The sequence below is a fragment of the Odocoileus virginianus genome, chromosome 25 (assembly GCF_023699985.2).
Source record: "Odocoileus virginianus isolate 20LAN1187 ecotype Illinois chromosome 25, Ovbor_1.2, whole genome shotgun sequence".
Lineage (NCBI taxonomy): Eukaryota > Metazoa > Chordata > Mammalia > Artiodactyla > Cervidae > Odocoileus > Odocoileus virginianus.
Window position 1 is genome coordinate 6,105,274 of NC_069698.1, and position 24,312 is coordinate 6,129,585.

The window sequence follows — 24,312 nt, forward strand, 5'->3', positions numbered from 1 at the left end:
CATTTCTGTGTTTAAGTCTTGTCATGTCACAAGGAAGGAGTTGGTCTTGGTGATCTCCAGAGTCTTCTTTAAAACCCTTTGAGTCACTGACTATAATGGAATTTTTAGCCCAGTTCCAACACTGAATGTTTTACCTTTCAGTTCAAAAGCAGAGAGTAATGAACCAATCCTTCTATGTACCAGTTGGTGCCTTAAAAGTCCATCATTGTGTAATGTGCCTGAAGATTTGTTCTCTGTGAAAGTTCTGTGTTGGGACCCGCTGTCATTCTAGGGAGCAACTTAGTTCTAGAAGCCATCTAAGTCATTTGAATCTGAACTTGAACCTTGTGGTGAGCTTGGTTTTTCTCCTTAAAATACTGTTGTTACAAAAGCATTTTTTCTCTCCCTGGCTTTCGCAGTTCCTTGAACATAGCGGGCACTCAATAAATATTTATTGAATTGAATTGAATTTGACCTGCTTAGAAGTAGTAGTCCTGGCAAAAGGTTATTCATTTTCTGCAGGAGCTGTCATAAATCACAGAGTTTAAGACTAATCCAGCTGATGAACTGCATACTCAGCGGTGTACAGAAGTAGTTGAGCATTTTATGTTGAGCTTGCCCAAGTGCAGATTTAGAAAACCGTGTGGCCCACAAGGGCTGAACTGACTCCAGCCCATTTCAGAGCTCCTCATTCCACTCAGCACGGGCTTCCTCGAGTCCACCTTTTAGAGAGATTGCGTTGACTCCTTTCACACACCCTGCTCTCTGGGGCCTCTCACGCGTTTGCACATCCCTTTGCCTGGAATATTCCTTCTGCAAACGTAGGTGTGCTTTCTGTGGTCCTGCCACCTGGACCTGTCTGCTTCATTCCCCCTCTAGGGCATTGTGCCCTCCTCCCTCACAGCACTTCCGTTTTCCTGTCGTTCTTTTTCAAGCCACTGATTTTTTTTTTCACTAGAAAACTCCTTGAGGACAGGTCTTCGATTTATTCCTTGCTGTATTCCCTGGGGCCGGAAACAATGCCTGATGCACCAGCGATTGTAGAATTAACTAATGGGTCCTGAAGTTCATGTAAATTCACAAATGGAATAAAATAAAAATGTAAATGAGTTTAGCCAGGGATCATTAATTATGTGCCCAATTCTAATTAAATTGTGATATAGTTAAAAAAAGACCAGTCTGAGATTCATAAGATGCAGACTCTTGTGTTGGATTAATGATTTTTTAATAGTCCCTTAATCTTTGTGGTTCTTAGTTTCTTTATCTGAAAATGAATGGATTGGACAGGATCTTTACTAAGATCCCTTAGAGCAAGAATTACATTTCTCCTAAGTTAATTATAGAGAACTAGGTCTCTTCTGCCAGACTCCTTAAGGCAGGAAGTATGCTCTAGGCATCTATAATTTCCTGGCACCGAGCTCAGTACCTGGTATATAGTAGTTATTCCAACAATTTTACTGAATAAAACAGTCAATTCTCAGATGGAATTGCAGTTTAAATAAAGCAAATGAGAAATAAGTTCAGGTAGCAAATAGGAAATTAAAAATTTGTAATGTCTAAAAGAATCTATTAAACTACAGTAATTTGTAATGTCTGAAAAAAATACCTGAGAGAATTTTTTTATTTATCAGTTAAAAAATTCACCAGTTAGAGGAAATGAATTTAAAACTACCTCGTCCCCTAACTGCAGGTTAATAATTTATCAGTCTGGTGACATGTTGTACCAAGTTTTATGTTGCTAAAATTAAATTACCTGTTGTAGGATGTTGGTGATACTTCTGAAATTTGTGTATATTTGTGGTACTATCTTTTAGTTTTATGAATTGAGACACGTTCTTGATTTAACCAGGATTTGTTAAGTCATTGATATATTTGAGACTTCATCAGTCTTTAGGGGGGAAAAAAAACCAATTATGTATAATTCAGTCATGAAAATGAGAAAGTAATATAATATTTGTGTGTAAAAATGTGTATAAAGAATTTCAGAATCAAATCAACCAACCATCTATAGATCCATTTATTAGTTCTGTACTATATGCTGGAGAAGGGGACGACGGAGGATGAGATAGTGGGATGGCATCACCGACTTGATGGACCTGAGTTTGAACAAGCTACAGAAGTTGGTGATGGACAGGGAACGCTGGCGTGCTGCAGTCCGTGGGGTCACACAGAGTCGGACCCGGCTGAGCGACTGAGATGACTGATAGCTGGATCATGATTTTAGGCACTGGATACAAAAAGGAGGGAGATAAAATGCCCATTGTTGATGTGAGAAATGTTTGTGTTAGGGGCTGATGCTTGATAGTTTGAGTCAGATTTTTCTCCTCACAAAAGATGATATGGTTATTTCTCAAAGAAAGCAATTGAGAAAGTAAGTTTAAGAGAGCTGTCTTCATTTGTTGTTTCCTTGATTCATTGTGTTTGTAGTTCTTGAAAATATTATTGTTCAACTCTTTTACATTTAGTCCCAGCACTTTTATGAGTACCCAAAAGTGCATCCATGTTTTGTGGAACCTGAAATGTAGAGTGGTCCTTTTAAAGAGAAAAAAAAACATACAAAATTGGGTATGACAGTGTATCTTTTTAGAACAATAAAAAGTCACAAGTTATGAATTTTTAAAAAGTTAAGTCCACAGACATCAGAGAAATAATCTAGGCTCTGTACACTTTATGCTTTGAGTCTCTTAGTTTGCTCACACATGCCACCAGGCCCGGGTACCAGGGAATTTGAACGTGACCTTTCTGCTCCTGTGCTGGGCTGGTCAGCATGACAGACACTTGAAATGTTCCTGAAGCCATTCTTTTATGACAGCTGCTTGGCAGTGATTTAACTAGTTTCAGAAGTGACTGTGTTCTTTACATTCACTTCCTATTAAAGTCTAACTAAATGTATCTTCGACCCAAATTTGCATTAGCCAGACTTCAGACATGTCCCCACCACTTCAGTGCCACTGAATAGAAGGCTCAGTTTGGCAGAAGGGATGTCACACTGGGAAAAAGACAGAAATCTTAGCCAGCTGTGTTTAAAATACCCAGCTCTTGAAAACCTTGCAGAAAGATTTATGATGAAAGCTTTAAAAGGGGGCCAGGTACCTGAGGGACCCTCAAACTTATGGTTCACGAGATTCTCAGTAAATCTGCCTGTAGGTGTTCATTTTGCCTTTTGTTAAAGTGGGCATCTTTATGTACACACTCGTTCAATTCCCAATGATTACATTTGAATGTTTAATTGGATGGCTCTTTATACTGCAGTGGGAGGGGTAAGAATGAGATGGGTTAATTTTTACTCTTGACTAAATCACATGGATGTGTACCAGTGAATGCAGTAGTAGAATTGCAGCCTTTTTTTGTTCTAACAGAAGGTATTTTCAGTTCTGCACGCAGCCCTGAATGCCCCGGTGGTGGGGTGACACCTGATGGAATGGCTGAACCGTCATGTAGCAGGTGTTTCTAAGCCTGGGATGTAATGTGAAGAGGTGGAAAAGACTTGTTCTGACCTAACACCCATTTACTACTTAATAATTCAGTTACTAAAACCGTACCTCTTTTAAGTCTCCTCAGTGTCTGGGAACGGTATACCAAAACATAAAATCTATCAAATAGCTTTAGTTGGGAAAATAATGTCTGGATGTGAGACATTCAGATAGCCTGCAGATGAGGCCTGTGCCCTCATTTTTGTTTAAAAAAGAGACTGTTAGTGATGTACAATAAGTAGCACGTTGGGGTTCTGTTAAGCTGTGAACAATGGGATATTGAAGAGAGGATGAAAACTTTAGGGTTGAAAGTAAAGGTCTGCCAGAGAAGCTGAATGAGAGCTAAAGAAAATAGGATTTTGTTGTGAGAACAGATGGGAATTTAATTCTTTGTAGATTGGTGATTATAGTTTTAAAGTCAAAGTTTATATTATGGAAAGCAAAGAAATAGTACACAGCTTGATAATTTTTCAGTTTTTCTGTGGAAGAAAGTGTTCCAGCTCACATGAAAACGTCTTATTTCTGTCCTTGTTTCTTTTAGGTCAGACTGTGCCAGAACCCCAAACTCCAGCTGAAAAATAGCCCACCGTATATACTTGATATTTTACCTGATACATATCAACATTTGAGACTTATATTGAGTAAATATGATGACAACCAGAAACTTGCCCAACTCAGTGAGAATGAATATTTTAAAATCTACATTGATAGTCTAATGAAAAAGTCAAAAAGAGCAATAAGGCTCTTTAAAGAAGGCAAGGAGAGGATGTATGAAGAGCAGTCACAGGACAGGTAAGAACATTTCAGACTTTATTTTTCTCAGTGTCAGTCGATGTCGCTTTTTGTTTCATGGTTAGGATAAATGTCACCATGTATGTGTTTGAAGGGAAATGTTGCATTTGTGTCTTCGCTTCTCACATTATTTAAACCTTGTAGTTTTACAGGTTTGCACAAAATTATCTGTGTCAGTAGCTAGTTCGTGAGGCGGTGTTCTTATTTTCCTGAATAGGCATATTTTTCAGAGAAGTTTTAGTTTGCAGACAAGTTGTTCAGAAAGTAGAGTTCCCTTTACCTCCTTCGCCCAGGTGCCAGTTTCTTCCTAACAGCTTGCCCGAGTGTGGTGCTTCTGTCACACTGACCGACTGATGTTGATACAGTATCTGAGTGTGGTGCTTCTGTCACACTGACCGACTGATGTTGATACAGTATCCAAGTGTGGTGCTTCTGTCACACTGACCCACTGATGTTGATACAGTATCCAAGTATGGTGCTTCTGTCACACTGACCGACTGATGTTGATACAGTATCTGAGTGTGGTGCTTCTGTCACACTGACCGACTGATGTTGATACAGTATCCAAGTGTGGTGCTTCTGTCACACTGACCCACTGATGTTGATACAGTATCCAAGTGTGGTGCTTCTGTCACACTGACCCACTGATGTTGATACAGTATCCAAGTATGGTGCTTCTGTCACACTGACCCACTGATGTTGATACAGTATCCAAGTGTGGTGCTTCTGTCACACTGACCAACTGATGTTGATACAGTATCCAAGTATGGTGCTTCTGTCATGCTGATGAACTGATGTTGATACAGTATCCAAGTATGGTACTTTTGTTATGCTGATGAACTGATGTTGATACAGTATCCAAGTATGGTACTTCTGTTACACTGACCAACTGATGTTGATACAGTATCCAAGTATGGTGCTTCTGTTACACTGACCCACTGATGTTGATACAGTATCCAAGTATGGTGCTTTTGTTATGCTGATGAACTGATGTTGATGCAGTATCCAAGTATGGTACTTCTGTTACACTGACAAACTGATGTTCATACAGGATTATTAACAAGTTCATAGTGTTGTATTGTTCTATGAATTGTATAGTAAGGTCATGTGTCCATCTCTGTGGTATCATGTAGAATAGTTTTTCTGCTCTAGAAATGCCCCCTGACCTTTTCGCTGTTCCCTTGCCCGCCTGCCTTCACACCTCTGGAAGCCCTGGCAGCCATCATCTCTTTACCGTCTCTATTGTATTGCTTTATTCCGAATGGCATAATAGTTGAAATCATGTAACATTTTTAGACTGGCTTCTTTTACTTAACAGTGTGTATTTAAGGTTACCCAGTGTCTTTTCATAGCTTGATAGTTGATTTCTTTTTATTACTGAGAGATATTCTGTTATGTGGATGTTAGTACAGTTTGTTTAATCCACTCATCTATTGAAGGAGATCTTGGTTGCTTCCTAGTGTTGGCAGTTATGTATAAAGCAGCTATAAATACTGATGTGTAGGATTTTGTGTGGACATAAATTTCAATTTCAGCTCATTTGGGCAAATACTTAGGAGCATAATTACTTGATATTATAATAAGCCTATGTGCAGTTTTGTAGGAAGTTTCCAGATTGTTTTGCAAAGTGGCTGTACAGTTTACATTCCCGCCAGCAGTGAAGAGTTTCTGTGCTCCACTCAGCCAGCATTTGGTATTGGATAATGTCTTTAGGACAGAGTCTTGATTGGATGTGTGGGTGTGCTAGATATGCGTGGCAGATGTAACTTCAATTCCTATTCTTTGTTAAGCGAGAAGCCAGAGTGTTGATGCCTGAAGTAATATCAACTGAATCCTCATTTGATAGCCAGAATTTTTGACTTGGAGATTCTTCATTAAAGTTTGTTGTTGGGCTATTTCAACATTAAATTTCATGATCTGTCTTTAGGTGAATAGAAAAAATAATAGAGTTTTCCATTTCTGGGACATTTATATCTAGAATATTCCCTGATAGTGATCATCTATTTATATTTCCGGGCTGTAAAACAAATATTAATTAAAGTATATAATGTCTTAATGTAGTTGAGGTGAATTTCAGTTTAAAACTCTTAATGTTTTTGGATTTTAGTTTCCTTAGATGTTGGAAAAACTTCTAAGAAATCTCTATTACAGGTCAGAAACAGTTGCCTCCTTTAGTCTAATGAAATATAAGATTGTATAATAGAAAATTCAGTTATCTATGTATGTAGACACTGAAGTTGTAAATACCAGCCAAACAAATACCCAGAGTGAGTAAAACCATCAAATTTAAATGTAGGAAAACCCTCTGCCAAAGGTAAAATGGCAGGAATGTTTACTTATTTATAATTTGCTCTCTAAATTAGTGATGAATCCTAACATAATCATAGGAGTCTAACCAATTATGTAGCTGTGGGCTCATCACTTAATATTCTTGGACCACAGTTTACACATCTTGAGGGTGGTGAATCTTCCAGTTAGTTAGTTGGCTTTTAGCTTCAAGCTCTGAGACTCTCTCCAGGCCTGTTAATGGGAATTTGAATTGCTACAGGGTTCTGGAAGTAAGGAAGAGAACTATCATAGCGTTGGTTTCTTACAGACTTTCCAAGAATGGTCCAAGGTTATGGAAAGGCACATGTTTGTGTTTAAAACTATTTTTACCTTGTAGTTTTGCCATTGATCTAATAAAACTAAGTTGTTTTAGAAATATCTTTCTACATCTTACTCAGATTTGGTAGCCCTGAAATTCTTAACCTAGCAGTGCAATCCATGAAATTTTACTTTTTAAGGTTATCAGGTCAGTGAGAAAGTGTATAACTTCTAGGATCTAGGAATTCAAGTGGATACAGTGTTTTTTTGGATGTAGTAATATTTAATGGGGTTAGCTTTATTTCACTTTATATCATTTTTAGAAACTTGAAATATTTTTTAACTCAGGAGATGTCTTATAATTACCATTCATACATAAGTTTTGATTTTTTTGGCTTTTTATGTGTGTGTGAGCATATCATGGTGAAATTTTATAAATTTTGATTGATCGTGTATAGATTTCCATAGATGACAACAGATTGCATAATGTTAAGTGATCATATTGAGGCAACTCTGTAAATTCTGTGTTTTAAGTATCCAAGTAAATTTTGTCACTGTTTGAAATTCAACTCTAATATTACTAGCTTCTGTGCTGGTGTAGCATATTTCTAATTGGATTTTTCTTTCAGCCATGTTCCATTTTCTGATAATGTTCGATGGCCACTGTTTATGCAAAGCTTACATTTGGTAAATGTCTGATCATAATTCATAATGATGTACTGTCCTTGGTACACTGTAACAAGATACAGATTTTTTATTTGTGTTTCTTTTAGTAGCAATATATTTTTAAACAATTCATTCTGTATTCCCTTAGTTTTTCAAATGTTAACTGAGGCTTAAGCATGCCATTGTACTTGGAGCTCTGGGACGTTTTACTCTACAGAATTTGAAAGAAACTTAGAATCTTCTCATGGTTGTTAGGCATTTGAGTATTGTTTAGTATTATGACTCTTACCTAACATGTATGATACACTGATTACTGGGAATATTATAAATTCTCTGAACAATATATATTTTTATTTTGTAAATAATGTCACTAGGGACATAAATATTTTTAAGCTAAAAATGAAGGACAGTTATGGTAGAAATAGTAATTTGGAGTTCATTGACTAAACCAGCATTTCCCTGAAAGATTCTGTACTTTATTGAAGAAAATTGTGCTGAATGAATACATAAATGTTTATTTTAATGTTCCTGTTGTATCAAAAATAAACTTCTTTGTGGATTTCTTTTAAATGTAGGGATTAGTGGGGAAAAAATCAGTCATCAGTTTTGAACCAGTTGTGCTTTAATTGATTGCTGAAATATGAGCAGCCTGAATCCTTAAGACAGTTTCACATAAATGTGATAAATATAATAACGAATAGAAAAATAGATATAGCAAACGGCATGCAGTGTATTCCCTGTGTAGAGGGTGAGAGGTGGAAATTAAATACCTGTATTTGCCGTGGAAATAGGTATTAAGAGCGCACAGTACAAGCCTCTTGCTTTGAGAGTGGGTGGAATAATGCTTCCTGGTAGAGGCAGCCTGCCTGCCTCACTTGAGTTTTATAGTAAACCTCTTTCTGCCCCAGAATCACTTTTTCCCCATGTCCCCGCTCCCCAAACATTTGAACCTCACACTGAGTTGGTGCTTCTTGAGCAGTGTCTACACCATCCTTAACTGGTATTTCTGGGAAGAGTAATGCGCTGGTCTCTGGCACACACAGTGTTTGCAAGTGTGGAGTAGGAGTTAGGAGTCACGTCGAGAAGGGATGGCTTATAGTTTCAAGCACAGAGCGGAGGAGAGACGTGACAGCGCGTTTCTTACGTTTTAGTACCAAAAGTCAAAGTGGGTGTGAAGGTAGTTACAGGAGCTACAGGTGACAGTTGTGAAATTGACAGGAGATGCCTCTCCTCACTGATGTGCCCGGCCGTTTCATCAGTTGATCATTTTAATAGAAAAAAGTTTCTCTCTCATATAGAAAGTTATGTACTAATCACCTGTTCTTCGCACCCTGGTGTTGGGCACTGTTTTTGTAGAACACCCAGAGGTGATGGCATAATGATAATCAGATTTTCCATGTTTTAGAACTGCTTCAGTGGCCTAGACTGCTACAACCCATTTTTCCCTCCTACACTCTGGTTTGCAACCGCTGAAACAAAACCAGAAGTCAACTGAGATGGAAAAATAGCTCTGCGTTTGATAGCCTATCTGAGAAGAAAATAAAGGCTCTAAAAAAATTCATGCCCAAGACTAATACATAGATGTTGTCTTATTATTAATATCATGTGAAAGCCCCTGGGCCATTCTATATGTACAAGTGTTGTCGAAAACAAATCATACTGTGCATAGCTAGTATAATAATAGTCATTCCAAAAAAACATTTTTTAAAATGTATTTTGACTTAAAAAAATTAATTCTAGAAAATGCTAGCCTTTGTTTAAAATTCATGCAGGAGCATTAGGCAAAAAGCTTTTTGTCTGTTGACCACTTGGCTGAGCAAAGAAAAATGTATAGCCTGCTCCATTAATAAAGTACCTTTCTCCTTAAAGAACCACAAATCACTATGCTTGATGTTTATGCCTGTGTTGTAATTCATGAAATAGTGTACCAAGAACATTTTGAAACTGATACAGTAAAGATAAGTTGAATCAAAACAACATCAGCTACAACAACAGCCCCACAATAAGGGCAACAAGAAAATTATAGAGCTGCAAACCAACCCGCTTGCCTTCCTCATAGCACTGTATGACAGCTTTGCTTTTGCCAAAGACTAGTGTATTCACTGAAATGTTTAAATTGGTATAAACAGGAGTACATGTTAGCAGTACTCATGGGTTTTCCATCTCACCGTATGAAGATACTGACCTTTGTGTTCTGTGTAGTAGTTTTAATTATTGCGGGACCTCACTGGTTGGTGGCCTGCCTTATAACCCCTCATCCAGTTCCCCATTTTCTCCTGAGCAGCCCTGTGCATTGTGAGGATGTGAGGGAAGAGGGCAGGAACCTCGTGGTCTGATGGCATTTCCCTCCCATGTTCTGTGTTACCTGGGTTGCTCTCCTGATTGCAGTATGTGCTTTTCAGTCTTTTATTGTTTTTTGGACAGTCACAGTACTTGTTGGTTCAGACATTTCAGCATCAAAAAATGAGGCTGTGGTTTGTTTCAAACTAAATGTCCCTGTTGCTCCATTAGTCTCCTAAGTATTTTTTCGAATCCAATAGTAGTTTCTAATAAACAATGCTATTTTTTGTTATTACAGTAATCATTTGCAGGAGAGTTAATCTTAGGAAAGTTATATCTTCTGTAAATAATTTGTGCGGTATTAAATGCATTCCATTTGTTTCATGAAATATCTATTGTTTAATGATGCATGAGAAGGAATGGTTTATACTCCTTTAAGAAAACAATTTTATATTTTAAATATTAACCTAATCTTTCTATTTCCTTTTTTTAAAATTAATGGTGAAAAGTTCAATTTTTTTTGCATTTCAAGAGAACAAGGGACAAGTTGCAAGTAGAAAAATATGATTTCTAAATAAGTCAAAAGATGTTGTGGATGGATTTTTGAACATAAATATTTTAATATAAACATACTCCATTGCTATTTAATTTTTTACATGTGTCTGCATTCTAGGCATGTTTTCCTTTTCAGTGTCAGAGCAGAGGAAAGAAAAGATTAATTTGTGATATTTTAAAATGATGATATATAATTTGGATACAGAGGAAAATAGTAATCAGTCCAAATGTGTCTGCCAAGTAGGAAATGGAATTTTCTCTAGAAAAAGTGAGCATCTTCCTGAGATTAATTTATCATCAATGAATAGTTTGTTTAGTCTTGATAAGAATGCTTTCATTCATATTTCAAGCATCTGAGAGACATGAAATATACTTTCCTAAAGTTTGGACATGAAGGGGCTTCTTTCTTTAATATGCTATGAACATAGAGGCCACAAGAAAGTTGTTTAGACAAATCTTTCAAAGTTAAACAAAAGGAGTCTGTTAGAGTGGGCAGGTCAGAGCTTGCAGAATCTTTGACTGTTAAGGACTCTATGACCAACTACATCCATGCTGCTTTTGCTAACTGAATACAAAGTAGTTTATTTGTTGATTTTCATACAAGTCAAAAGAGAAAGGGGTTTCTTTAGCAGTTTCCTCTTTGGGATATATTTTCAGAATGCAAAATAATACAAATTATTCTGCCATCCATATACTCAAATTTAAAGCTGGATCCAGTGCCCACTCTTTTTAAGTTTTAACCAAAATGTTTGCATTTAACCCATTTATTTGATACTTATTTACTTTTTTTCCCCAGCCCTCTATTAACACCATTGAGTCTATAACACCTGGTTTATTAAGTATTAAACATTTCATTGCAATTTATTTAAATTCTTTCCAGGCCAAAATATGTATTATATACTCATTGTATTTTGATTTTAAAAATGGAGGATTTTTACTTGCATTTGATTAAAATTTCTGAGTAATAACCATTGTATCATAAGACAGTAAAGCCAACTCACAAGGCTCAAGAGAACTTGGCTTTACGGTTGAACACCTTTTATGTTTTTCAGTCTTAAGGCAGCTTATTAAAATTGATGTTTTCCTTTCAGTAAATATCCGGTGACATTCAAATTTGATAATTAAAATCCAGAAGCACTCAAGAAAGAATGCCTGTTTTCAGTTTCATAATAACAGTACTCCCACAAAGAAGGTTGATAAATGATGTCTTTCAAGTGGCAGATTTGTTATTTATTGATAGTTAAAGAGAGCTCCTTTGGCAATTTTTTACAAAACTAAATTGAAGTCTGTTTATAAAACAGAAAAGCTGCAGTGGTAATTCTGTAGCCTGAAGAATGCTTGGAAATCTTGCTCAAGAAGCATTTCTTTCTTACTTTATTTTGTTTTTTTAGTGATTTAATATAGAAGTGGAGTTTCTGGGAATCCAAACAGATTAGCATCCAGCACTAATTGGTTAGGTCATAAAATAGTCCTCATGTCTCACTGTTTTGAAATTTGAGTATTGAGTTTTCTAAACCCATTTTTAGTATTAATCTTTTGTCTCTTTAAGATCATTATTATTAGAGCATGAGTTTTTGTTGGAGTTTTCATTTATACATGAGTTGTTTATAGATGTATTAATCATAGCAGGTTACACCTAAGATCATTGCAGAAGGTGCCCATTTATAGATTTAAATCATAAAGATTGAGACGGCCTGTCTCATTTGGTAGAACCACTGAGAAAGAGATTAAACTCAAAGATAATTTGATTTATTATTGAAATGTGTTACTTTGAACATGTGATCATGTGATCACATGTAATCACAGATGTGTGACTGTATTAATTTCCTAGGGCTGCTGTAGTAAACGACCACAAATGGAAAGGCTTAAATTGCAGTATATGTTGCCTTGAGTTGATTCTCTCACACTTCTGGAGCCTAGAATCTGAAATCAAGATGTCCGGAGGGCCATGCTGCCTCCAACCCTCTAGGGCAGGGTGCTTTCTGGACTCCTGCAGATTCTGGTAGCCCCAGGAACTCCTTGACTTGTGGCCTCCTAACTTCAGTCTCTGCCTCTGAGGACTGTCATTGTGTGTATGTGTGTGTGTGTCTGTAGATTTACCTCTTAGGAAGGCACCAGTCACCTTGGCTCAGGATCTAGCCTAATGACCCTATCTTCATTTTATTACATCTGCAGAGAAATAATATCCAAATAAGGTCACATTCCTAGGTAGGGTTGAGGTTGGGATTTCAACATATATTTTTAGCGGTCACAGTTTACCCATAACATGGATCAAATATAGCAGTGTAGAGTTTTTACTATGGAGATGGAAGAATATTGAAACTTATTACAATATATGTCATGAAAGAGTGGAAAACTGCTCAGTAGAAGATAATGGCGAACAAATTACTGAAAATTATTTTTTGAAGGATCTGTAGCTCCAATAATTTTGTAGTTTTTTTTTCAGGTTTATAATGAAAAGCTCTGTGAATTAATTTATTAATTTTTACACATATTGAAAATTATGGTGAAATTGGACTTTAATCAATAATAAAATTATATACATTGAAATAAGTGAGTTCATAATTACTTTTATTTCAATGTATAAAATGCCATCTCAAAAAATTATTAGTACAATGAGCATGTATATTTAAGTGATAATATTAATAGCCCTGATTAAGAATCCCTGTTTTATTCTATTATTTCGTGATAAGCTCTGGAGGATTAATTAAAGTGGTTAATTCTGACTGACTTCATTATCATTAATTTTGTTTAGGAAGTTTTCTGTGTTGCAAATTAAAAAAAAAAAAAGATGTGGGAGATGTTTCCATGTTGTGGCACAGAGGCACTTACGCTTCATGTTCACTTTGTATCTTTAATATCAGTGGTAAAGGATCTGCCTGCCAACATAGGAGACCCAAGAGACATGGCTTCAGCCCCTGGGTCGGGAAGGTCCCCTGGCAGCCTAGTCCAGTGTTCTTTCCTGGGAAATGCCATGGACAGAATATCCTGACCGGCTACAGTCCATGGGGTTGCAAATAGTCAGACATGCCTGAGCGTGACTGATTCTGAATTCTGAAAAGTGTGTTACAAGTATGATTTCAAATTAAGATTTTAGAACATCAACTCAAGGATTTGAGTAAAACAAGAGTAAATTGTTTCTAAAAATGACAGGAAACCAGGGGTCAGCAAACTACAGAACTAGACAGTAGATATTTTAAACTTGCCAGAGTGTCTCTGCCAACTATGTTAGCTCTTTATTATAGGAAAGCAGATATAGACAATATGTAAATGAACTGGAATGGCTGTGTTCTAGTAAAACTTTATTTTGAAAAATATTGTGGCAGACTAAATTAGCCCTGGGGGTTTTGGCTCGCCAACCCTTGGCTTAAAGTAGGGTTTAAATTTCGTCCAGATTTTGGACAGTACAATTTTAAAAGCGTTCTGTCAACATAGGCTGAGTATATAAGTTGCATAAATTAGGAAGGGGTTTGGATGAAAGTAGTAATATGTGAGCATCAGTTGTTTACATATGTAGGGATGTATAACTCTCAGCATGCTGTCGGAGACCCAAGCTCTTTCTGACTTTGTAGGTTACTTCCTTCGGATGTTGGGTCCATCCTCATCCTAGTCACCTCTCATGGTTGCAGAATGCCTGCTGCAGTGTCTTTTTTTTTTTTTTTTTTTTGCCTACAAGACTGAGGAAAGAAGAGTGCCACTATGCATGCCTGTCCCCTTTCTGCTGTCGATCAAAAAGCTATTCGGGAACCTTTCTACCAGCTTGCTCCGCCAAGCAGATTCTCTTAGGTCTTTTTAGGCCTGACAAATTGTTATATCCAGAACAATAGATGTAAATTTTTTCTTTTCATATTGGCTTTCTAGGGGAAGATATTTAAAATTAAAGGAAGACCAAGACAGTTTCATCTTGAACTTATTATCCTTTAAAAGAGAAAACAATTGTTTTCTGTTTTCATTGAGTAATAACTCATTCTCTTCTAAACTTTGACAACTGGAAACTTATGTTCAGACCCACGTAATTGAAAGCGAGTAATTAGTTTCAATAGGTAAGGAAGAATGAAATTCTGTTTTATAGGCCTTGTATTACTATCTTTGTTATCAAACATGCCTCAGAGATGAGTGCTAAGTATTCCAATTCCATTTTCTGTATGGAGGAACTAAAGCAATTGGAGGTTGCACGACTTGACAGGAATTGTATATATTCACCTGTGATGTGTTTCTAAATAATGTCTTATTACCAGTCAGCACGTGTGAGCCTGCAGCTGTCGGCAGCTGAAGGGTATCAGCATTGTAAGCCCTTTTCAGCTTTCTTTCAGGAAGACTCATTTGCACAATTAGCACATTTTATACTTGTGAAAAGGAGGTATTTCCTCATCTTTATTAAGCCGTTATTGATATATGTCAAATGGTCAGTAACAAACTTTTTTTTTTTGGCAAGACAGCATATATTAGTTAAATTAAGGATTGTTTGTTGAAAGCTTCATTTCTGAAACATGCTTTTTTGTTGCATTTATCTGTGAGAGTGTGAGAGAGACAAAAGTTGCCTGTGACTTTTAAAACTTTTAATTCCTTTGAGGAAATAGGAGAGGTTACTTAAATATTTTTGGCTGAAACATATTAATGAAGGTAAAATGTTAACTCATCTTCCAGGTACTGCAAACATTTCAGTTTTTGTTCTGAAGGTTTTTAATGGAGTGTATTGATTTTCAGTGATAATACAGCATGTGGAGCTGTCAGTTTTACTCTTTTCCAGAAAAATTTAGAAAATTTTAATTTGACTAAAGATCTTTGTTCTTGTCAGCCAGGTCTCACTTATCCAGTTAAAGTAGGTTTGCCCGGATTCAGTTAAATTTAGTAAAATTCTTAATTCTTATTAATTTCTTAAATACGAAACAGCAAATTCCCTTTAACCATAGTTTTGGTGTTTGTGTCGTCCCCCCCGTGTAATTCTAATTTTAGTTTATTCTCCAGAGATGGATATGTAAGATTTTTGTATTTTGATAAAGCAGCTGAAAGTAAAGTTAGTAATTTGTCCCAGTCTTTTCCCCAGTTTATCAGTGTATGGTTAACTACAGCCCATAAGGCAGCTCCAGCCTCTGCTTCTTTCTGTAAATAAAATTTCAGTGGTATGTGGACATGCCTTTCTGTGGCTACTACTGACAGATGTCAGTAGTTCCTGCAGAGACTGTATGGCCCACAAAGCTGAAAATATCTACTGTGTGAGCCTTTACTGAAAAAGTTTACTGACCTTTGCACTGTTGATATAATCTTCAATGGTAGTCTTAGAAACTTGGCATTTTTAGCTTAAACATTTTTTTCTTCCTCTTGATTTTCTGTTCTGTTCTGCTAGTGATGCTTTATGCATTACTGATCCTGGTGATATTCTGAGGACAATAAAATGTTAATGGAAGGAAGTCAGTGATTGAGAGCTAAATCTTTATTAAACCCCCATTTTCTGTCTTGTGTCAGTATGATGTATGTAATTTGTATGTAGTTTTAATGTGTGATAAATTTAAACTTTTTTCATAGGGTATTTTTTGAAACACAAGATACACAAGATCTATTATTAATGTCTTTGGCAGTCATCTAATCTAGTGGCTTTTGGACATAGCCCAGACCAAATGATGCATTCTTACCCGCTACAATGGTTAAGTATAGATCCTTGCTTTCTGCAGTACCTCCACCTTTACCAGTTGAATTCTAAATGTACCCACATTTTAAAAAAGTGCCCTAGTTATTTCTGATATTCTGCCTGCTCTTAAGATTCCCCAAGTCACATCATCTGAGTTTGTGTGTGCAGGCCCCTGGGATCACTGAGATGGCACAGCTGAGGCTGGAAGCCCAGATCTGTTCAGCATGCCTTTCTCTTTACTGAGCTTCTCTGTCTTCACTGTAGGTAGATGCCCGCTCCTAGCTGTCGCTCAGGGTCCCAAGACGGGTCAGCTTCTGAAAGGCATTTGGAGGAGTTTTGTTGGACGAAAGGGATTGGAATTCTTTTTCATATTCTTCACAGGTTGGCCTGATCACTATCCTTAAAATTAGCTTTCACATGCAGCCTTTTAGCCTGTTAATTCCTCTTCATCTTCCTATGTACCCCCCATTTCCGCAGACCTTTTCTATTATTATATAGCTGAAGCTCCCACTCTGTCCCATCCCTGTCTTATTTCAGCATTTTCTGAACACTCCAGTATCTTTTTTCCTCTGATATTTATCAAGACCTTTCATGTGACCCTTAACCACATATTGTCATCTTTTTAAAATGGTGATAAGACAGATCATTTAAAATGCCTCAATGTAAGTTGTTTAAAAGCAAAAAGCACTCCTGTGTTTCTCCAGCAGTATCAAGAACAGTGCTTCAGAATTGGCCAACACTCATAAAAGTATAGGATTGTTTCTCTAGAATTAGTGTAAACTTATTTGAAGGTTCTGATTTATTCCTTGTTTATGAGCTACTAGGGCCTGGAAACATGAGACAATGAAAGTGTTACATGGTGGGGGGGAGGCCAGTGACATGTCCAAAGGCTTAGTTTTTAGAATTTGTAGATAAACTCTGTCAACTTCTTCAGATTTGGCAGTAAGTGCCATTAATTTTGGAGAAGGAAATGGCACCCCACTCCAGTGTTCTTGTCTGGAGAACCCCAGGGCTGGGGAGCCTGGTGGGCTGCTGTCTGTGCTGGACACGACTGAAGCGAATTAGCTGCAGCAGCAGCCGTTGATTTTAGAAGGAAAACTGGCCATAAGCACAATAATAGCACTGTTATTTATTATAGAATGGTAATATTTTACAGCAATTCTTAATTCCTCTCTCACTTTTTTTTTTTTTGGCTGTCTGACTTGTGGAATCTTAGTTCAATCCCTGCGTCGAACCCATGCTCCCTGCAGTGAACGTGTAGATTCCTAACCACTGGATCACCAGGGAATCCTCAATACTTAATTCTATGTATATGCAAAAATGTCCTTCATGTAGTGCTATTTTTGGATAAAGTTGGTAACATCCCTTCGGTGTGTAAGCACTCTAACAGTGTCTTTCTGGTTACCCTTAGTACCTATGACATAAACCCCTGAGAAACCCATCGTGTCCCCATTCTGCTTGTTGCTGCAAATTGCATGCGGCAATGAGCGTATGTCACAGCTTTCCTATTGACATACTAGTTCTCCATCTGAACGCCTGTGAATGTTTTCACTTCCTCTTCCTTTTCCATTTCTTCAAAGACTGTTTTTGTTTTTATGTTGTGTTGTGTTTATGACCCTGAATACCCAGAACGTTTCAGCAACTGGGGAATCCTCCAAAAATCTGTGCTTTTGACATGAATAGTCCAGTTTCGTTTGATATATATTATTGACAGAAGTGCTCTATCCTCTTTACAGCTTGCTGTGCCACAGATGGTCGTTAAATCATGTCACGACTCTTCAGGGAGTGCATAAATACATGTGCACAAATGAAAAAAGTCTTTATTATGGTGGTCATCTTTTGTTTTTACTGATGGAATTCCCTGTTACAGATAAGGATTTTCAAACTTGAAAATTAGTTTTCAATTTTTAGCTAGGAGGTTTTTTTTTTTGGCATTTATATATATTTCCTTAACTGCCATTTTTTTTTTTCCTTCTCTTTTAAAGGCAGGGTTGGGCAGTTAGATCTGGAATTCTTGTATAAGCTGAAAGCTTTTTTCCTTTTTTTTTTTTTTGGCGTGAGCTTACCAGCTCAGAGGGACATCTGAGACATTTTGAATATGTAGACAGGGCTTTTAAAGAAAGGAATTGCTGTTCCCTTACATCAACCATGCAGACTTGGAAACAGACTTTAAAGGGAAACAGAGACATGCGTGTCCTCACTATGTATTATGATTGCGCCCCCTCACATAGCTGTGAGGGTTTGTCAGCAGTTTGTTTTGACTCACTCGACCAAGGTGGGGGTGGCTTTGTGTGTTTTTGTAAGTTAGCTAGTGTGGGATGTCAGTAATCTCAACTTTACCATTTTGATTGGCCACGATCCATCCATTTCTCAGGCCATATTTTAATACTGAAACTTGCCTGAAAATCTTTGCAAATACTTCTCCTCTTTCTGTAACTGTGGAAGTCCTTAAGATTACACCCTTTTGTTTTTTGTTTTCTCTTGCCTCTGTGATGCTTTCATAGTATCTCCTCAGACTAATTTAGGAACCTCTTTAAGTTGTTCTTTGCAGTTTATCTTAATAGTTCTTCTTACATAATAAAATTTAATGTTATTTATTTTGTCAAGATTGGGGACACTCCCAGATCCACTTTTTGTTTCCAGGGAGGTGGTTTTAGACACAGATACCCATGATAAGCTATTTGGATCCTGGATGAGGAAGTCTTTCGTAGCGCCTGAAGGCGAGGACACGGCTCTTGGACGGGACTGAATGGGTCTTCTGATCTCAGAAACCACTGACAGAGGGAAGGTGGCCTCGGCAGATGTGTCTTTTACTCTTTCCTAAGGGAAGTGGTGCTCCAGGAACTTGGGCAGCGTGGTGATTCTAGCACATCTTTGGCATGACTTGAAGGCTGGAAAGTAAAGTCTTGTAAGTGAGACGCAGAAGGCAAACATCATTTTCCTCTAGTCACCCAAAATACCCATTACATTTAAAGATAGTGTGGCTGTCTTTTGTCCCTGCTAACTTTCCATCATGTAACTGCTCTTTATTTACTTCCCGTGCTATACGTGTGGCATCATTCCCACAGCACGTCGAGAGTCTTCTTAGTATGCATTTATGGTAGACTGTCATTTATGTGGGAGTAAAATAACTAGAATTCTTCTCGCATTTTCTGTACTTGACATTTAAGAAGGAGACAGATGGCAAGTAAACAAGGTGAGAATGGGACTTTATTTGCTGTATTACAATCTCAGGCTACTGTGAAGAATTTTAATTAGATGTTATTTTAGTAAGTTTCCAATTCACTGCAGGTCACTGAGGCTAGTAGGTTATATCCTTAAGGGTGTGCACATTTTCCTGGGTCTCAGTATGCCTTAGAATGAGACTATTTTTCTTTGTAATTTTAAATAATATTATTTAAAATTTCTGGTTGGAGTTCAGAATTAAGTTGGTTTAAACGTTTAAAAATTCCTAGTGATATCTTACCTCTCATTTTTAGTAAGGTCATGTTCATTTTTCTTCATGGTGATTATTTTCCATAGTTCTACTGGAGATTTTATTCACTATGAGATAGTAACTGTTAACAGATAATTCACAATTCAGTTCTTTGGTTTTCACAAAGAATTTCTGTGAAATATGACCTAAGGTTTTTTTTATTTTATATTGAAGCTAGTTTTTAGAATGATTCATTATAGGAAAATAATTCATGTATGATTCCTTCTTAGGTTATTCTTTGTAGAATTACATATTTCTTTTCATCTATACAAATAATATGAAGATCTTGAATAAACATTTGCTTCTCACCATTAAAGTAAAAATAAAGAGCCTTGGAAAATGGCTGGTGTTGAGAGTTCATGGAGGTTAACAAGTGATATGCAGAAGGCAGACTGGCCTTCAGCTGCAAAGTGTTACTGTTTGTACAACTCACCAGCATTGGAGATAACATGAATTCATAGTTTAATTGGTAAATAAGAAAAGCTTCCAATGAAAGTTCCAGAAGATGACTTTTCCCCTTAAGATTATAGCACTTCTGAAGAATGTAGACTCTCTCATGATATGGTGGTAGTAAAGTTAAGATTGAAAAGCGACTTTCTTAATTTGTATACACTTAGAGAAGATCACGTAATTTTGTAGAAAGAATGCATGCACTGTGTGTGTGTTTTTTTTAACATGATTTGAGTCCTTTTTGTTTCTCATTTTGAGTTTGTAATTCACTTATATAGTGAGTTTTCTGCTAAAAATTGTACATACAGCATCGTATCAATATTACATAGCCCCTCCCCCCAGTTAGTTGTATTACCCTTCTGGTTTCTCTTCAGTTGTTAGGCATATACTTGCGTTCCCTTCAGCTCTTTTGTTGATTTGTTTGCTTGTTTGTTTGTCTTTTAAATGTTATTTATTTTTGGCTTCTCTGGGTCTTTCGTTGCTGTGCGAGACTCTTCTCTAGTTGCGGAGAGCAGCGGCCGCCCTGGTTGTGATGTGTGGGCTGCTCGTTGGGGCGGCTTCTCTAGTTACGGCGCACAGGCTGCGGAGCACGCAGGCTTCAGTAGCTGCAGCCCTTGGGCTCCGGAGTGTGAGCCCAGAAGTTTCGGTGCAGGGGCTGCGTTGCTCTGCGGCACGTGGGGTCTTCCCGGACTGGGCATTGAACCCGTGTCTCCTGCATTAGCAGGAGGCTCCTTAACCTCTGAGCCACTCCCCTGGAAGCTCCTCTTTTGTCGATATGAGTAGCACTTAGCATTGCTTATCTGAGGAGCACCGCCTGCTGTGTATGATTTTGTAAAAAAGGTAATTTTTTTGGTTTCTGAGTGAAAGGTTTAGGAAAATTACCATCAGAAAGTTTGCTGTGCCACTGAATATGACAGAATTTTAAGAAATATTTCTCCAGATGAAGTCAACACTGTAAAAGATGTGCAGAGTCCTGACATTTTATTAAGGCTGGATTTTGCCTGTATGATCTTTTCTTTTATTATCAGAGGTTAACCCCGTCCTTAACATTTTGTTTTCAAATTCTTGAGCACATTTTACTGTACAGTGAGGTGTTTTCTTTAATCTAGTTTTCAAGGATGTAGAGTTAGAGATCTCTTTTGTGGTTAAAAAAAAAGAAAAAAGCAGTAGTAAAACAAAAGGACTATTTTAATGGATGCTTTGAGGAAGCGTTTATTTTGGACCTAGTAATTTTAATATGTAGAAAAAAAGTAAATTTTCAGCTTTTTTTTTTTTTTAGTTAAACGTTTCTTTTGGGATACTGGACGTTAGTGATTGATTTACTGTTTCAGAGAAAAATTATATAAAGCTTAGAATTTTCATCTTAAAATTTATGCTGCTACAAAGTTTAAAAAAACTTATCTGAGTTGTTCATTATTGATATCAGTGGATTTAAAAGAGAAGCATATCAGATTTTTGAAATTTTGATGAGTAATAAAATTATTTGAATTATAAGGAAAATACCTAAGAATGTGTCTTTTTTTTTTTTTTAAATCAGAATTAATCTCAAACATTTATACTTATAGTACCCCTGGATACTGAAAACAAACCTTAACAGCATTTCTTATTCAGAAAACAACACTGATTACAAGCAGAAAGAAAATATCCTACTGTATGTGTGAAAGGGAAATGAGTTATAAAAAGAGTAAAAAATCCACTAGTTTTTATCTTACACTATTTTTTTTAACTTTGTCTTTGGTTTTAACTGGTCATGGAAAGTAATAAGCCTGTTTGTCCCTGTTTGCTCTGCTTTTACTATTCTTCTTGAAGCAAGGATCTGGAATGTTCTCCAGCACTGTCATGCTGAATGAGTTGTCTTTTCTGTTCAGTTCAGTTCATTCACTCAGTCGTGTCCAACTCTTTGTGACCCCATGGACTGAAGCATTGCAGGCTTCCCTGTCCATCACTAACTCCCAGAGCTTACTCAAACTCATGTCCATCAAGTCAGTGATGCTATCCAACCGTCTCATCTTCTGTGGGCCCCTTCTCTTCCCGCCTTCAATCTTTCCCAGCATCAGGGTCTTTTCCAGTGAGTCAGTTCTTCACATCAGGTGGCCAATGTATTGGAGTTTCAACTTCAGCATCAGTCCTTCCAATGAATATTCAGGACTAATTTCCTTGAGTATAGACTGGTTGGATATCCTTACAATCCTAGGGACTCTCAAGAGTCTTTTCCAACACCACAGTTCAGAAGCATCACTTCTTCGATGCTTAGCTGCTTTATAGTCCAACATGACTATAAAGCATGTCTCACATCCATACATGACCACTGGAGAAACCATAGCCTTGATGAGGTGGACCTTTGTTGGCAAAATAATGTCTCTGCTTTTTAATATGCTGTCTAAATTGATCATAACTTTCCTTCCAAGGAACAAGCGTCTTTTAATTTCATAGCTGCAGTCATCATCTGCAGTGATTTTGGAGCCCCCCAAAATAAAGTTTGTCACTGTTTCCATTGTTTCCCTATCTATTTGCCTTGAAGTGATGGGACCGGATGCCATGATCTTAGTTTTCTGAATGTTGAATTTTAAGTCAACTTTTTCACTCTCCTCTTTCACTTTCATCAAGAGGCTCTTTAGTTCTTCTTTGCTTTCTGCCATAAGGGTGGTGTCATCTGCATATCTGAGGTTATTGATATTTCTCCCAGCAATCTTGATTCCAGCTTGCACTTCATTCAGCCTGGCATTTCACTTGATGTACTCTGCATATAAGTTAAATAAGCAGGGTGACAATATGCAGCCTTGATGTACTTGTTTCCCGATTTGGAACCAGTCTGTTGTCCCATGTCCAGTTCTAACTGTTGCCTCAAAATCTGTTCTCATTATACAATAGTATCTGGTAGAAATGAATGGAAACTGTGATGCCTATAACCTTGAGTAAACAGTACACCAAGCATTGTTTGTTCATATGAGTGGTTTATCTTTTATATTTCTCCATTTTTGCTTCTCTTGCCTCATCTCAAATCAGTCTTGCTCAAGTCTTTTTGGTCCATCCACTTCTCATCTTTCAGTGTTCTAGGCCTGCAGAACAGTATCCACATCCACATCTTTATCCATCTGAGATGTTTTCTACTTTCTATCTAACTCTTGCTCATCCTTCAGATTGTAGCTTCAAATGTCATTTCCTAAGAGAGGCCTTCTTTGACAGATCACACTAAATTATTCTGCATATTATTTTCTGTCATGGTCCTCTATTTTCTTCTTTCCAGATTCTATAATGAACTATATATAAGGTTCCTTCTTCGCCACTTTCTTCCCAGTGCCAACTCTGTTCCCTGCCTATTGTGGATGCTCAATAACTGTATTAAAGGAATGAGGGGGTGAATATACTCTCAAACCAACCTAGATGCTGTTTAAGCAGCATCATGAAACTTTGCAAGCATCATTAAATCTCTGCACAGACAGGGGCTGTTGTTTTTATTATTGTTCAGTTTTGTTTTCTTTCTGGGGATGGAATCAGAAATTTAGTAGTTGTTAAGCTGGAGAAATTTAATTACATTGGGTTTATTAATCTGGTATGGTCCAGAGTTATTTCTTTTAATCAGCTGAGGATTATGTTTTCATGTGATATTTTAGAAAGGATGAAAAGGGCCTTGTAGCCACATGCATCACTCTTCTGCCTGCTGATCATAATTAGAACCAGGGTCCAGAATCTGTTTTAAAATAAAACCAAATAGCACGGAGACATCAGATTTACAAGTGAAACTACTTTCCTCATATTTAATTATTTGTTGTACTTTACTTAAACGCTTAAATTAGCATATGCTTAAAATTAGCATATTTAAAAGTTGTATGGAGAAGCATGAAACTGGAGCTTAATGTATCCATGTTATATTTCTTCTTAATGCAAATTGCATAAAGTTTCAAAATCCCTGTGACAGAAGCAGTTTGGGGTAGTTTCTTGGTTATTACTCTGAAGTTTATGAAATATGATATGAATATACACAGGTGTCTTTGGTACACACGTCTCTTCATGAGGCAGGTGAATAGTATTCAGGTGTTTATACCTTTTGAAAATAATTGTCATCTTCTTAAAAAATAATTATATATCATGCCAGATTATTTTTTTAAACAATTTTTTAGTTGTTCCTTTTTTCCAGTTGTATCAACCCGAAACACTTAAGCTTTTTGGCTCCATCCTACATTTCTGAGCCATATTCTGTACTTTCAATCATTACGCAGTATCTCATATGATAGTATTCCCTTCTTATAACTTTGTTTGGCTCTGTTAGTTTGAACTTGTTAAAAAATATCATGTTACTCACTCACTTAACTCTTGAATAACTTTTAAACTTTAGCCTCACCTGATTTCAGTTTCTGGATTTTGCCAAGATCTTTTCTATCTTATTGCCTCTTCAAATTGCTTCCACTTCCTGAAAAGCTCTTCCT

General features: G+C 36.9%; 1 protein-coding gene across 7 annotated transcripts in view; it reads left to right on the forward strand.

The window, feature by feature from the left end:
* CBLB (Cbl proto-oncogene B) overlaps positions 1-24,312 on the forward strand; it is a 210,177-nt gene that overhangs the window by 10,618 nt on the left and 175,247 nt on the right. For all 7 annotated transcript variants that reach the window (XM_020897518.2, XM_020897522.2, XM_020897523.2 and 4 more), the window contains exon 3: positions 3,994-4,244. In XM_020897518.2, the coding sequence (XP_020753177.1) occupies positions 3,994-4,244 (251 nt within the window). The remainder of the gene's footprint in view (positions 1-3,993; positions 4,245-24,312) is intronic.